The 13,324-nt window shown below is 43.4% G+C and overlaps 1 protein-coding gene across 1 annotated transcript in view; it reads right to left on the minus strand.

Annotated features, from left to right (window-relative positions):
• FOXK1 (forkhead box K1) overlaps positions 1-13,324 on the minus strand; it is a 169,124-nt gene that overhangs the window by 114,049 nt on the left and 41,751 nt on the right. Inside the window, exons 2-3 of the mRNA XM_073633057.1 lie at positions 10,550-10,738; positions 6,493-6,649 (exon numbers count right to left, since the gene is read on the minus strand). Coding sequence (XP_073489158.1) covers positions 6,493-6,649; positions 10,550-10,738 — 346 coding nt within the window. The remainder of the gene's footprint in view (positions 1-6,492; positions 6,650-10,549; positions 10,739-13,324) is intronic.

Genomic DNA, 13,324 nt, shown 5'->3' on the forward strand with positions numbered 1-13,324 from the left:
TTGACAATGGAATTGACTTGTGTATAAATGAAGAAAGTTTAATCACTTAAATACTAAGGCTCCATGCACACTGGAGCTCATAAACGGCCGTTCTGAATGTCGGATTGCTGGCAGGAAAACGCTGCTTTAAAAACGCTATTTTATAAGCATTTTGCAATGCCGTCAATGCATGTTTAGCGGCGCTAGCTTTTAACCGCGTTTCTCTGCCTCTATTCAAAATCAATGGTTCCCTATGGGAGCCCAGTGATTTGAATAGAAGTCGCACTGCAAGTTCGATCATCTTTCGAATTGCGGTGCAACTTGTGTGCTGAGGATAAAGGGGAACCCTCGCCAAAATGAAAAAAAAAATTGGCGTGGGGTTCCCCCCTCAGACAATACCAGGCCCTTCGGTCTGGTATGCATTTTAAGGGGAACCCCCTTCGCCGAAAAAAACATCGTGGGGGGCCCCCCCAAAATACATACCAAACCCTCATCCGAGCACGCAGCCCGTCCGGTCAGGAAAGGGGGTGGGGACGAGGGAGCGCCCTCCCTCCTGAACCATAACCAGGCCGCATGCCCTCAACACGGGGGTAGGTGCTTCGGGGCAGGGGGGCCGCTGCGCCCCTCCACCCCAAAGCACCTTGTCCCCATGTTGATGAGGACAAGTGCCTCTTCCCAACAAACCCTGGCCGTTGGTTGTCGGGGTCTGCGGGCGGGAGGCTTATCGGAATCTGGGAGCCCCCTTTGATAAGGGGGCCCCCAGATCCCGGCCCCCCACCCTATGTGAATCAGTATGGGGTACATCGTACCCCTACCCATTCACCTGGGGAAAAAGTGTCAAAAATAAAACACACTACACAGGTTTTTAAAGTAGTTTATTAGTCAGCTCCGGGGTCTCTTCCGACTTCGAGGGTCTCTTCTTTTTTTTCTCCGCACTCTCCGGCCTCTTCTCCCGGTCTCCGGTTCTTCTGCCAGGCTCCTCCGCTATCTTCTGCCGCTCTTTTGCTAGCGGTGGCCCGGTCTTCTCCCGATGTTGACACGACGCTCTCTCCCGCTGTAATGCCGGGTAAGCGGTGTGCAACGACTTATATTGGCATGGGGTGTGGTCACTCGGGTGATGTCATCCGGTGACCCCGCCCCTTATGACATCACAGTCCCGGTGCATGATGGGAATGTGACGTCATAAGGGGCGTGGTCGCCGGATGACATCACCTGAGTGACCACGCCCCATACCAATATAAGTCGTTGCACACCGCTTACCCGGCATTACAGCGGGAGAGAGCGTCGTGTTAACATCGGAAGAAGACTGGAGGGAAGAAGACGATGGAGAAGACCGGGCCACCACTAACAAAAGAGCGGCAAAAGAGCAGAATATAGCGGAGGAGCCTGGCAGAAGAACCGGAGACCGGGAGAAGAGGCCGGAGAGCGCGGAGAAGAAAGAAGAGACCCCCGAAGTCTGAAAAGACCCCGGAGCTGACTAATAAACTACTTTAAAAACCTGTGTAGTGTGTTTTATTTTTGACACTTTTTTCCCCCAGGTGAATGGTTAGGGGTACGATGTACCCCATACTCATTCACATAGGGTGGGGGGCTGGGATCTGGGGGTCCCCTTATTAAAGGGCACTCCCAGATTCAGATAAGCCTCCCGCAGACCCCGACAACCAACGGCCAGGGTTGTCGGGAAGAGGCCCTTGTCCTCATCAACATGGGGACAAGGTGCTTTGGGGTGGGGCGGGGTGGCGCAGCGGCCCCCGTGCCCCGAAGCACCTACCCCCATGTTGAGGGCATGCGGCCTGGTACGGTTCAGGAGGGGGCTCTTGCTCGTCCCCACCCCCTTTCCTGACCGGCCGGGCTGCGTGCTCGGATAAGGGTTTGGTATGGATTTTGGGGGGCCCCCACGACAATTTTATTTTCATTTTGGTGAGGGTACCCCTTCATTCTCAGCACACAAGTTGCACCGCAAGTCGGATCATGATGATTCGACTTGCAATGCGACTCAATGGGCTCCCATAGGGAAACATTGATTTTAAATAGAAGCAGAGAAACGCCAAAAGAGGCTTAACGCTCTTTTTTTACAGCCTTAACCCTCGTTGAACACCTTTTTCCGATGTCTGGCGTTTCCAGTACTGCTCTTGAACGTGAATTTCTGGCGTTCAGAAAAAAGCCCATAAACTCCACTGCTCATTAAAGCTAAAAAACGTCCATGTGTGCATGGACACATAGGCTAACATAGAGTGGAGTTTATGGGCTTTTAAAAAAAACGCCCAAACTCCAATAAACTGCAGTTTATCAGCTCCAGTGTGCATGGAGCCTAAAACTTTTTCTGACATTTGTTGGTTTCAAGTTAAAATCTTTTATTTTGCTAGAATATTACTTAGAATCTCCAAACATTATATATATATTTTTTTTTAGTAGAGACCCTAGAGAATAAAATGGTGGTTGTTGCAATATTTTATGTCACACTATATCTGCGCAGCGGTCTTTCAAATGCAATTCTTTTGGAAATAATTACTTTAATTAAAAAAAAACTAACCAGTCAAGTTAGCCCAATTTTTTTTGTATAATGTGAAAGATTTTACGTTGCAAGAATCATGATCTTTTAATTCTAAGCAGTAAAATCCTGATTCTCATTATGGCCAGAATCGTGCAGCTCTACTGTATCTATAACGTTTGAAACACTTTCACTCTCTCTCAGTTCACATGAACTGGATCTCTGTGTGCTGTGTCTCTCCACTGCAGTGTATGGAATAAATTGCACCTATTCCCTTATCGATTTGGACTCATTGTCTCATCTGAAAGGTCTTGTTTTAATACTCCCTAACCTGATTTACCAGATACAATAGAATTGTTTCTGTCCCCCCAGGCCAAAATTGACAGGTAAGAGGGTAAATGTATCTGACTAATCAGTTTATCTTTTTAACCTTCAAAAGATTCCTATTAGGGGCGGTCCCCTAGTTACAAACATCAGACTTACAAACGACTCCTACTTACAAGCGGAGGGAGAAAACAGGAAGTGAGAGGAAATCTAACCCTAGGAAGGGAAATTCTCTCCTGTAAGAGTTATTATGGGAAAGGTACCTCCACTGATGCTTTATCACCAAGGCTTGTTTACACAGCAACTCAAAATTTTCTAAATTCAATTATCATTGGGAAAGAAAGTGAGGGGAAATCTTCTGAACAGGAGGCACAGACAGCAAAACAAAATGTCACAGAGGGCGTTAACCCTTCCCTATGCTATCCAAAAAGCTTAAAAATATTTTGGGTGGAGCTACACTTAAAAAATGTACCTGTTCCGACTTACAAACAGATTCAACTTAAGAACAAACCTACAGACCCCATCTTGTTTGTAACCCCAGAGACCACCTGTAATGTCGTCTGCCATCATAGGATACCTACAGTCTGGACAGTATATAGTTTTTTTTTTTTTTTCCTACTCTCAGTAAAATGAGCAATATATGCTTCTAGATCAGCACTGTCAATAACCGAAAATGCATATTGGCAGGAAGCTTATTATAAGGGAAAATGGGGGTGACCTGTTCTCATGTACAGCGTATAGGTGAAATATTTTTAACATACAATCCTTGTTATTCCATTTGTTTAAAAAAACAAGTTTCATTTATTTACTGAATAAGGCTTAATGTACACAGGACGTTTTAAAACCTCTCCTTAATGATCTAACTTGACAGATAGTAACCGATGTTGTTGGCGCGTTTACGTTTAGAAGCACTTTTTTTTTTTTTTTTTTAAAGTCAAAAATGCATTAAAAACGCCTATAAATGAAACATAGCTAAACGAGAGTTACCACGTTTACAAGCTGTTACAGGCATTTGGCGTTTCAAATGCCTCTGAACATTCGTCCTGAACGCATTTTTTTTGCTTTCCAAAAAATGCTTATAAACTCAACTGCCTAGAAAGGACTATAAACAACCCTGTGTACATGTATTGATAAGATAACAGAGGAGAGTTCAGGGGCAGCTGAAAAAAATGCCCAACTGCTCTTAAGATGCTCCTTTACCAGCAGCAGTGTACATGAAGCCTAAATAATCGGTTTTCCCCCTATTGCTAGGGGGAAAAGAACCCTAGATGGTATATTCCAAGGTCAGCTGTACTTAAAATGATCCTCCATGGATGGGGGAAAAAAAATTATAGAAGGGGGGCACCCATAGTGTAAAGCTGTAATTTATTAAAAAGATGCAATATAAAACATATGGGATGCACTCACATGGTTTAGTGCCTGTGCCTGGCAACCGATGTAACCAGCATGTGTTTTAGTCAAAGGGTAATCTGGCCAGTCCCCGTTGGACCCCGCTCTATTGCGGTGAGACTCTGACCCCTATGCTCGTTTTCTGGGCGGAAACCAGATCCACCGAGAAAACTAGCACAGGGGACCGAGCCTCACCGCAATATAGCGGCGTCTGCTAGTTTAGTTCACATTCACACTGCTGCTGGCAATTGACAGATTCATTTTATTTCTTTGGCGCAACTTTTTTAGTTTTTACATGAAGCCTAAGCTGTACTTTTTTTTTTTTTTTTAACATAATACTATTATATACACTGCATTTTACCTTTCCAATATCCAATGTAACAAAACGAAATTAATTTTTTTTCCAGGGGAAAAAAAAAAAATTGAACACAGGAATCCACCCACCATCCACCTCTGAAATCCTGAGAAGAAATGTCAATACAGCGAGTATAAAAAAGAATCACATTTTGTTGCTTTGCAGCCTGAAATGGAGACAGACACAGTTTTTTGTGTTTTATCCAGTTGTATTAGTGCAACTTATAACATCCAAGTGAAATATAGAACACCAACATGTCAGAAAAAAAACTAAGACAATTCAAAAACAGAATCCCCGAATCCACCTCCCCCTATGTCAGTATTTTGTTGGACCACCTTTTTCTTAAATTATAGCCTTTAGTCTGTTGGGATATGTCTTTACTAACTTTGCACATCTAGATTATGCAATATTTTCCCACTCTTCTTTGCAGAGCTGCTCAAGTTCAGTTAAATTTGATGGTGACAGTTTGTGGACTGCAGGCTTCAAGTCATTTTATTGCCAGATTATCAATAGGGTTTTAGTCTGGGCTCTGACTAAGCCATGTAAGGACATTCAACTTTTATTTCCTTCAACCACTGTGTGGCCATTCTTGCTGTTTGCTTTGGGTCATTGTCATGTTGGAGGGTAAACCTTCTTTCCATTAACAACTTTCTGGCAGAGAGCAGCAGATTTTCCTCAAGAATTTGATGGTATTTTGCCAGATACATTTTCTTCTATCCTTACAAGTGATCCAGTCCCTGCTGCAGAGAAACACCCCTATAACAGCATATTACCACCTCAATGCTTTACTGTAGCAATGGTGTTATTTGGAGGGCAAGCTGTATTAGATTTCCACCAGATAAATTGTTTGGTGTTGAGGCCAAGTAATTAAATTTTAGTCTCATCTTACCAGAACACCTTTTTTCCATGTGGCCTCAGAATTTTCAAGGTGCGTTAAAGTTGGTCAGATGAGACTAAAATTAAATTGAGCCCACGTGGAAAAATGTGGTGGAAGGAGAAAAAGGAGAATTTCTTTGCATGGCCTAGTCAGAGTCCAGACTTAAACCCCATTGAAAATCTGTGAAATGACTTGAAGACTGCAGTCCACAAACAGTTATCAAATTTAACTGAATTTGAGCAGTTCTGCAAAGAGTGTACAAATATAGCAAAGTCTAGATGTTCAAAGTTAGTAGAGATATATCCTAACAGACTAAAGGCTGTAATTAAAGCAAAAAGTGGTCCAACAAAATACTGACATGGGGGGGGATGTTAGCGAGTCTGTGTTTGAACTTTGTTTTTTCTGACATGTTGGTGCTCTGTCCTTTGCTTGGATGTTATAAGTTGCACTAGTAAATGCAGCTGGATAAAACAAAAACTGTGTCCGCCTTCATTTCAGACTGCAAGCAACAAAATGTGATTATTTTATAAGGGGGCGATTCCTTGCATAATGTGATTGCTGGATTGCTATAAGTATTGAAGGTTCATCTCCTTGAATTACATACAGTATTTGTATCTTGTATTGTCATACTTGGCACTGCGAGGCCCATATGCTGTTGATAAAATTCTGCTTTACCATAAACTTTTGAAAGTTAAAAAGGGGCCGATTCTTTTCTATATCCACTGCACAAATATTTACTGATCATGAGAAGAAGGCTTATACGACAAGAGTCCGTTGTTTGCCATCTGCAGCACGAACAACTGCATTAGCCAGAAACAGTGGAAGTTGTCTTTACTTGACAATGGAGGGGAAGAAGACAGAATGAGGTGCAGAGTTATGTTGATGGCATACTAGCCACAATACTATGCAATTGCTAAAACAAGTTTTTATTGGGTATTACCCACTTTATTACAGTATAGTGAGAAGTTTGGTTTCACTTTAATTTGGCACTATGAATATATAATCAAGCCCATTGTAAACACTATGCATTAAGACATATCTACCTATGAATAAAGCTGTAAAGTTAGTTTGGTGTACCTTAGGACATTCTGCTCCAGATGTCTCCGTGTGCTGTTCTGAAGCAGCTTTGGCTGCACACTCTGCGGCCAGCTTAAGTTCTGACGCAATATTATGAATGAAGTGCAATCCTGAAGATCCAGCGCCCCGTGGGCTGGCAGGACAAGAGTTGGGAACACTAGAAGTGGAGAAACCAAATTAAGCCAAACAAAAGATTGCAAATAACCAAAATCACCCAAGTAAACTTTCCCATTACATTTCATATAAAACATAAAAGTAAGCTACAACTTTTTTTTCTTTATTTCTGTATGTTTAAGGGCCCGTTCGCACTGCACTGGAGCAGTTTAGTGTGTGGGCAGCTATCAGTTTTGGCTGCAGTGAACTGAGATGAGATGTGCGTTTTAATGCTTCACACAGTTCCTTTTTTTGTCAACTTTATTTGAAGTGTTGCATTGCTGTGGGTGACATGTGATGCCTACTTGTGCACTGTGATAAGATTCAGCATATCTTTTTTATTGCACTTCACTGCACAACATCTCTGGGATGGTTTGCAGTGTAGGCACAAAAACAAAAAATTGTGCCCTAGCAGTGATTGGTATTCTTCAAGCATGCAAAAACCAGTCACCACATGTGTGAACGGACCATAAAAGTTTATAAATTTAGTTTTTATACAACTAATTATACAAAACTTAACACATTCAGGACACTTGGTTTGCAAAGAATACTGTACTTTCTGATAAGAAAGGCCCGCACCCTACATCTTATACTTGTTAGCAGCCTGTGCATAGCCAACTATAGCCAGTCCCATCTCTTCTAGTAAAGAGGGAGAAGTGCGTCTCTCCTCAGTCACTCAATCTTTGTGATTTTATCTATCCTGTTCTTCCAGCCAGTTTTACAATAAAGCTGTAAAACACACAGGAGAAAGCGGTTTATCTTGTTCGGAGCTTACCATCTGCTGGATAAAGTTTGTAATGTAAAAAAAATTCTGTAATATTCCTACGAAAAATATATATTTTTTTGTAGTGATGATAAGTAAATAAATATGAAGTCACAACATATTCCCCTTTAGGAAACTTGTCACAAACAGAACATATGATAACTTAAAGAGGATCTTCACCCAGTAAACAAAAATGTAAAGCCAGCAGCTACAAATACATACTTACCTGTCCCAGGATCCAGCGATGTCCCCACCCGACCCAGCTCTTTGCCAGTCCTCAGGTCCAGGCGCCAACATCTTAATTGTGGGCAGCCGGCTGTAACTCCCTACCTGTAAAAATCAGGATTCCGCGCACCCCCCCCAAGAAAAAAGACATTCCAAATATGAGAAAGGAGAGGGAGGAGGAAAAGCAGAATTTATCCTTTTGGATGAAGTTCTGCTTTGTAGTGCCATTAACTTCTTCAGATCTGCGTTATAGCCGAATGATGGCTACAGCGCGGACCTGCTTTGCCGGGAGGGCGTCTATTGACGTCCTCCTGTGCCGAGCGGCCTGCGCGCCTCCTGCATGGCGCGCGCGTCGTGCTCTGTGATCAGCAAGCCTATGAGACTCACTGGATCACAGATCGGAGTAAGGGGTCGATCCCAACCCCTTACCACGTGATCAGTTGTCAGCTAATGACAGATGATCATGTGATGTAACCAGAGCCGGTAATCGTCTTTTTTTTCTCCTCGATCTGACAGCGTGAAAAGAAAGAAAAAAAAAAGCCAATCACCGGCGGCTGTGAGAGGGACATCAGTCCCGATCACGGAGAGCTGCCGCCAGCTCCTCAGTGTCCACCTGTGCCACCTGCCAGTGCCACCTAGCACCTGCCTACCAGTGCCCAGCAGCGCCACCCATCAGTGCCCACAGTGACTCATCAACAGTGCTGCACATCAGTGGCCAACCATCAGTGGCGCCTTATCTGTGCCCATCAGTGCCCACCAGTGCAGCCTATCAGTGCCCACCAATGAAGGAGAAAAATCACCTGTTTGCAAAATTTTATAGCAAACAATGAAACATGATTTTTTTTTCAAACTTTTCCATTTTTTTTTGTTTGTTTAGCAAACAATAAAAATCCCAGCTGTGATTAAATACCACTAAAGGAAAGCTCTATTTGTGTGAAAAAAATGATAAAAATTTCATTTGGGTATAGTGTAGCATGACCGTGCAATTGTCGTTCAAAGAGTGACAGCGCTGAAAGCTGAAAATTGGTCTTGGCAGGAGGGGGGTTTAAGTGCAAGGGGTTAAACCCAAATCATCACGAAATATCAATACATGGGGTTGTTTTACCAAAATTTGAGTGCGCAAAATCTGGTGCAGCTGTGAAATTAGTCTTTGACAATAAAACATGGAAGCTGATTGGTTTCTATGCACAACTACACCAAATTTTGCACTCTCCAGTAATAGTAAATTAACCCTATTGTGTTTACACTCAATCCACTAGAGCAGGGGTCTCAAACTGGTGGCCTTCCAGCTGTTGCAGAACAACAATTCCCATGATGAATTGCAAGGCTGATAGTTACAAGCATGACTCCCATGGGCAAAGGCATGATGGGACTTGCAGTTCCGCAACAGATGGAGGGCCGCCAGTTTGAGACCCCTGCACTAGAGCATTTGTTTTCTGTAGATTGCAAAAAACCTGGTTGGTCTTGCTGTTCGCTGTTCCTCCTCCCTCCTTGTCTGTGTCCCGACTGCAACCTGAGATTATGTAGAACAGCCATTGCCACATCTACTGAGCATGATTCAGTTTCAGTACTCTAAGCTGTTCATTTCCTCCTGTCACACATGTGGGTGTATATATAGTGGTAAAATTACAATCCCATCCCATCCTCCTCCTCCACGTCCTCGTATTGCTAAACATTATAGTGGACGGGATACAAGATATGGAAGCTATTGTCAGTCAACAAAGTGATTGTAGACCAAAATTTTTTTTTTACATAACAAACACGTCATGCTTACTTTGTTTTGCACAGAGCATACCCAATCCTCCTTCTCAGGTACCCTCCCTGGAGCTCCTGGCTCCTCACCCCCATAGCAAGCCACGTGCTATGGTGGCACTCCTGCTGGCTCGCTTCCGAGTCCATTGCAACACAGGGCATGGCTCAGCCAATGGCTCCCGCTGCCATCTATGAACCTATGAGGAGAGAGAGAGCCGCTGCTCTTCAGCACAGCACTGAATCAAGACAGGTCTCAGGTAAGTATGAGGGGGGTTGGGGGAAAGAACTGCACACAGATTTTTTTATCTTAATGCAGAGAATGCATTACCCTCTTGCTGACCAGCTGCTGTCATTATACTGTGGCAGGTCGGCGCTCCTGCACAAACTGCCGTAGGTGTACATCGGTCTGTGCAGGGAGGCTAGAGGGCTGGCGTGCGCATTTTGTCTTTTTTTTTTTTTTTTTTTTTTTAGCAAAAAATAAAAAACCCAGTGGTGATTAAATACCACCAAAAGAAAGCTCGGTCTCAAAAAAATTATAAAAATGTAATTTGGGTACAGCGCTGCATGACCGCGCAATTGTCATTCAAAGTGCGACAGCGCTGAAAATTGGCCTGGGCAGGAAGGGGGTGAAAGTGTATTGAAGTGGTTAACAGAACTTTTCATTTTGCCCTGAACACTCTATTAGAACAAACAGAGAAGTAGTTGTCTAACAGAAAGTGACGGATAAGGCAACTGCTCTCTATCACACAGGGACCCCCCATGGTCTTCTTCTGCACTCAGCTAATGAGTAGTTGAGTCACAAGCACAGTGAATACTTTATTCTGTTTTCAGAGTTGGTTGCACAAAACTATTTCAGACATAATTTGACAACCATTCCAAATATTAAAGCTCATGAGAGCACACACAATGACAATGAGTGGTTTCACTTGCAACCATTAGGACTGGAATTGCCACCATAACTGAGAACTGGGAGAGAATATGTTGATGTGTGACAAGATTTACTTTCCTATCAAGATATTTAACACATCAGGACATGAATTCCACTTCTCCCAAGTTCTCAGACATCGACTCTTCCATTGAAAGACTCACAGATGCAACAAATTTCCAACCACAGAAACAGATGCAACAGGTGTGAAGTAAGCAACATAAATGGGTTCCCCTTACCTGATCGTTCCTGTAGGTGATGGTAAAGGACTGATAAAGCTTGGCACATCTGGCTCAGGGATATGTATTTTTAAGGGTGAAATTTGATGATATATAGGAGAGAGTGGCAAGGTGGAGCGCTCCTGTTTTTCCTGGTAAAGAATGGTAAATCTTATCTTTATAACTGTGCTTGGGAACCGGAATGTGCACCTGTAAAAAAAATTAATAGTCAAATATCGTCATGATCTTCTAACAGGCAGCAAGGTAGCACTTACAAGTATCTCCAATTTCCAGTGCCCTGTTTTGAAGGCTTGTCCCGGATCACCACACTTAAGCCTGGTACACACAATGAGTTGAGGAGCTTGCAAGGAGGTCTCTGTACTAAATATGCAATGCAACTCCCCACTGAGCTATTGTGTTCCGACAGGGGGACGGTCCCCCCACCAAAACACACTGGTCAGTGCTCACAGCCATGGGCTGCAAGCACTGACTGGCTGCTGATCAACAGATGTTTTTCTTGCATGCTTGTTCTACAGAAATTGGATATTCGGCCAGCTTCTGTTGGACTGGCTGATACTGGCCGATATTCAGCCTGTGTGTACCAGGCTGTAAGGTTGAATATTGATTTTTTTTCAAATAAAGCAACAGGGGGTACATGAATAAAAAATAAATTAATTAATTAATTAAAAAAAAAGGGGGGGGGGGGTAGCGTACAAAACTTTGCATACATTTGTATATGTGTGCGAAACGGTTAGCAATAACACACTTTGATATCCATGTCACTTTGGATCAAGGGTAGTAACACACAAAAGAACAATCAGTTGTGGGGGGTGTAGAAGGAGGAAGAGAGGGAGGAGAGAAAGGGGGGGGGGGAGGAATATGAACACTATGTACAAGGTGTTTCAAAAATCTGGTTCCAAAAAGGTGGAACTCGATCACATTCCCACCACACATGGAGGTAGGTACCTTTTCCTCTGTGACAGCACCAGCAGACACCAGTAGTGTTGGGGAACATTCTGTGAACTGTGACTGGATCCCTATACTACGAGATAGGAGTAGTGTAAATGAGGTGTGCCATTGTCCCAGGGATATTTCAATCCCCAAAACCCTGGACCATTTCTGCATGAAGTTAGGCAGTACATTATGGGTATGGGACAGAATTTCTTTGTATATCAGAGATAGAGTATGTCTTGAGATCTGAGAGAGACTAGTGTACCAGGCTTTAAAGCAGGGGTCTTCAAACTATGGCCCTCCAGTTGTTCAGAAACTACAATTCCCATCATGCCTAGTCATGTCTGTGAATGTCAAGAGTTTTACAATGCCTCATGGGATGCATAGCTACGCAGCAGCTGGAGGGCCATAGTTTGAAGATCCCTGCTTTAGAGCGATACTCAAAATAAACCAATTAAAGTGATTGTAAACGATCACCTTGTAAAACAACCCATTCAGTTTAAAAAAAGAAATGAAAGGCAAAACATTTTTTTGTATAGCTATAAAAGAAAACAGTATAAATACTTTTTTCCTCTTTTTATAAATTATCATATTCCCTCTGTTCTCAGTTGCATAAGAGCTGGGGGAGGAGAATCAGCAGAACACTGATCTTCCCCAGTGAAAGGCTGTGCAGCGGGGGTGTGTCAGGACAAGTCTGATCATTGGAGGAGAGTACACCAAGCTCCCAACTTAGCTAGATAAAAGACTATGGTTTTCTCTCCTGCTTAGTGTGGTCAGTTTATAATAGGAAAGCAGAGGAACTGGCAGGAACACCAAGAATTTCACACAAAGGAAATAATACAAAGAGGACAGGATACTCTCTCATACAAGTACATGGTACAGCCGGCACATATCAGGAATATGAAGTGCTGGGGTAATAAACACTTTCATTCTCACTTAAAATACACATTACCATTTTTCTTGCAAAAAGGTCTATAAATTCTATGATTTACACATATTTCTTATATTGTACAGCCAGATAAGTAACACACGTCTCCTCATTATCCAATTTGTCTTCCTGAGTCAGCATCTCCCTATGCCTCCATGCTGCTAACAGTACTGCAAATCACCTTTACACAGTGAGCCAGCCCAGGTAGCAGCAATGGTAAACCACAATGCAGCAGAGTGATCCTAGTGACTAGCAGAGGTTTGTGTATATTATCAAGAGAAGGGTTATCCAATTTCAAACTTAATTTGTATTTCTAGAGTTCCACTTTAAGTGCATCATAATATCCCTCCTTCTAGAATCAGTAGCCAAATGATGGCTACAGCGCGGATCTGCTTTGCCGGGAGTACGTCTATTGACTTCCTCCCCTTTCAAAGCTGGCCACTCCCCCCTGAAAGGGGCGCGCACTGTGATCACCCGAGTCAATGAGACTCGGGTGATCACAGATCCAAGTAAGGGGCCCGATCCCAGCCCCTTACCACATGATCAGCTGTCAGTCAATGACAGCTGATCACGTGATGTAAACAGAGGATCAGTAATCTTTTTTTTTTTTCTTCTCACGCTGACAGCGCAAGAAGAAAAAAAAGCCGATCGCTGGCTTCTATTTGAAGGGACATTGGTCCCGAAGAGGAAGAGGCGAAGCTGCCTCATATGTGTCCACACGTACCACCTGCCAGTGCCACAAATCAGTGCCCACAGTGCCCCCAATCAGTGCCCACAGTAGTAAGTGCCAGCAATTAGTGCCACCAGTGGTGCCAATCAGTACCACCTAGCAGTGCTGCCTATCAGTGTCACCTAACAGTGCTGATCAGTGCCCATCACTGCCACCCATCAGTGCCCATCGCTGCCACCAATCAGTG

This window comes from Aquarana catesbeiana, linkage group LG06 (genome assembly GCF_042186555.1).
Source record: "Aquarana catesbeiana isolate 2022-GZ linkage group LG06, ASM4218655v1, whole genome shotgun sequence".
NCBI lineage: Eukaryota > Metazoa > Chordata > Amphibia > Anura > Ranidae > Aquarana > Aquarana catesbeiana.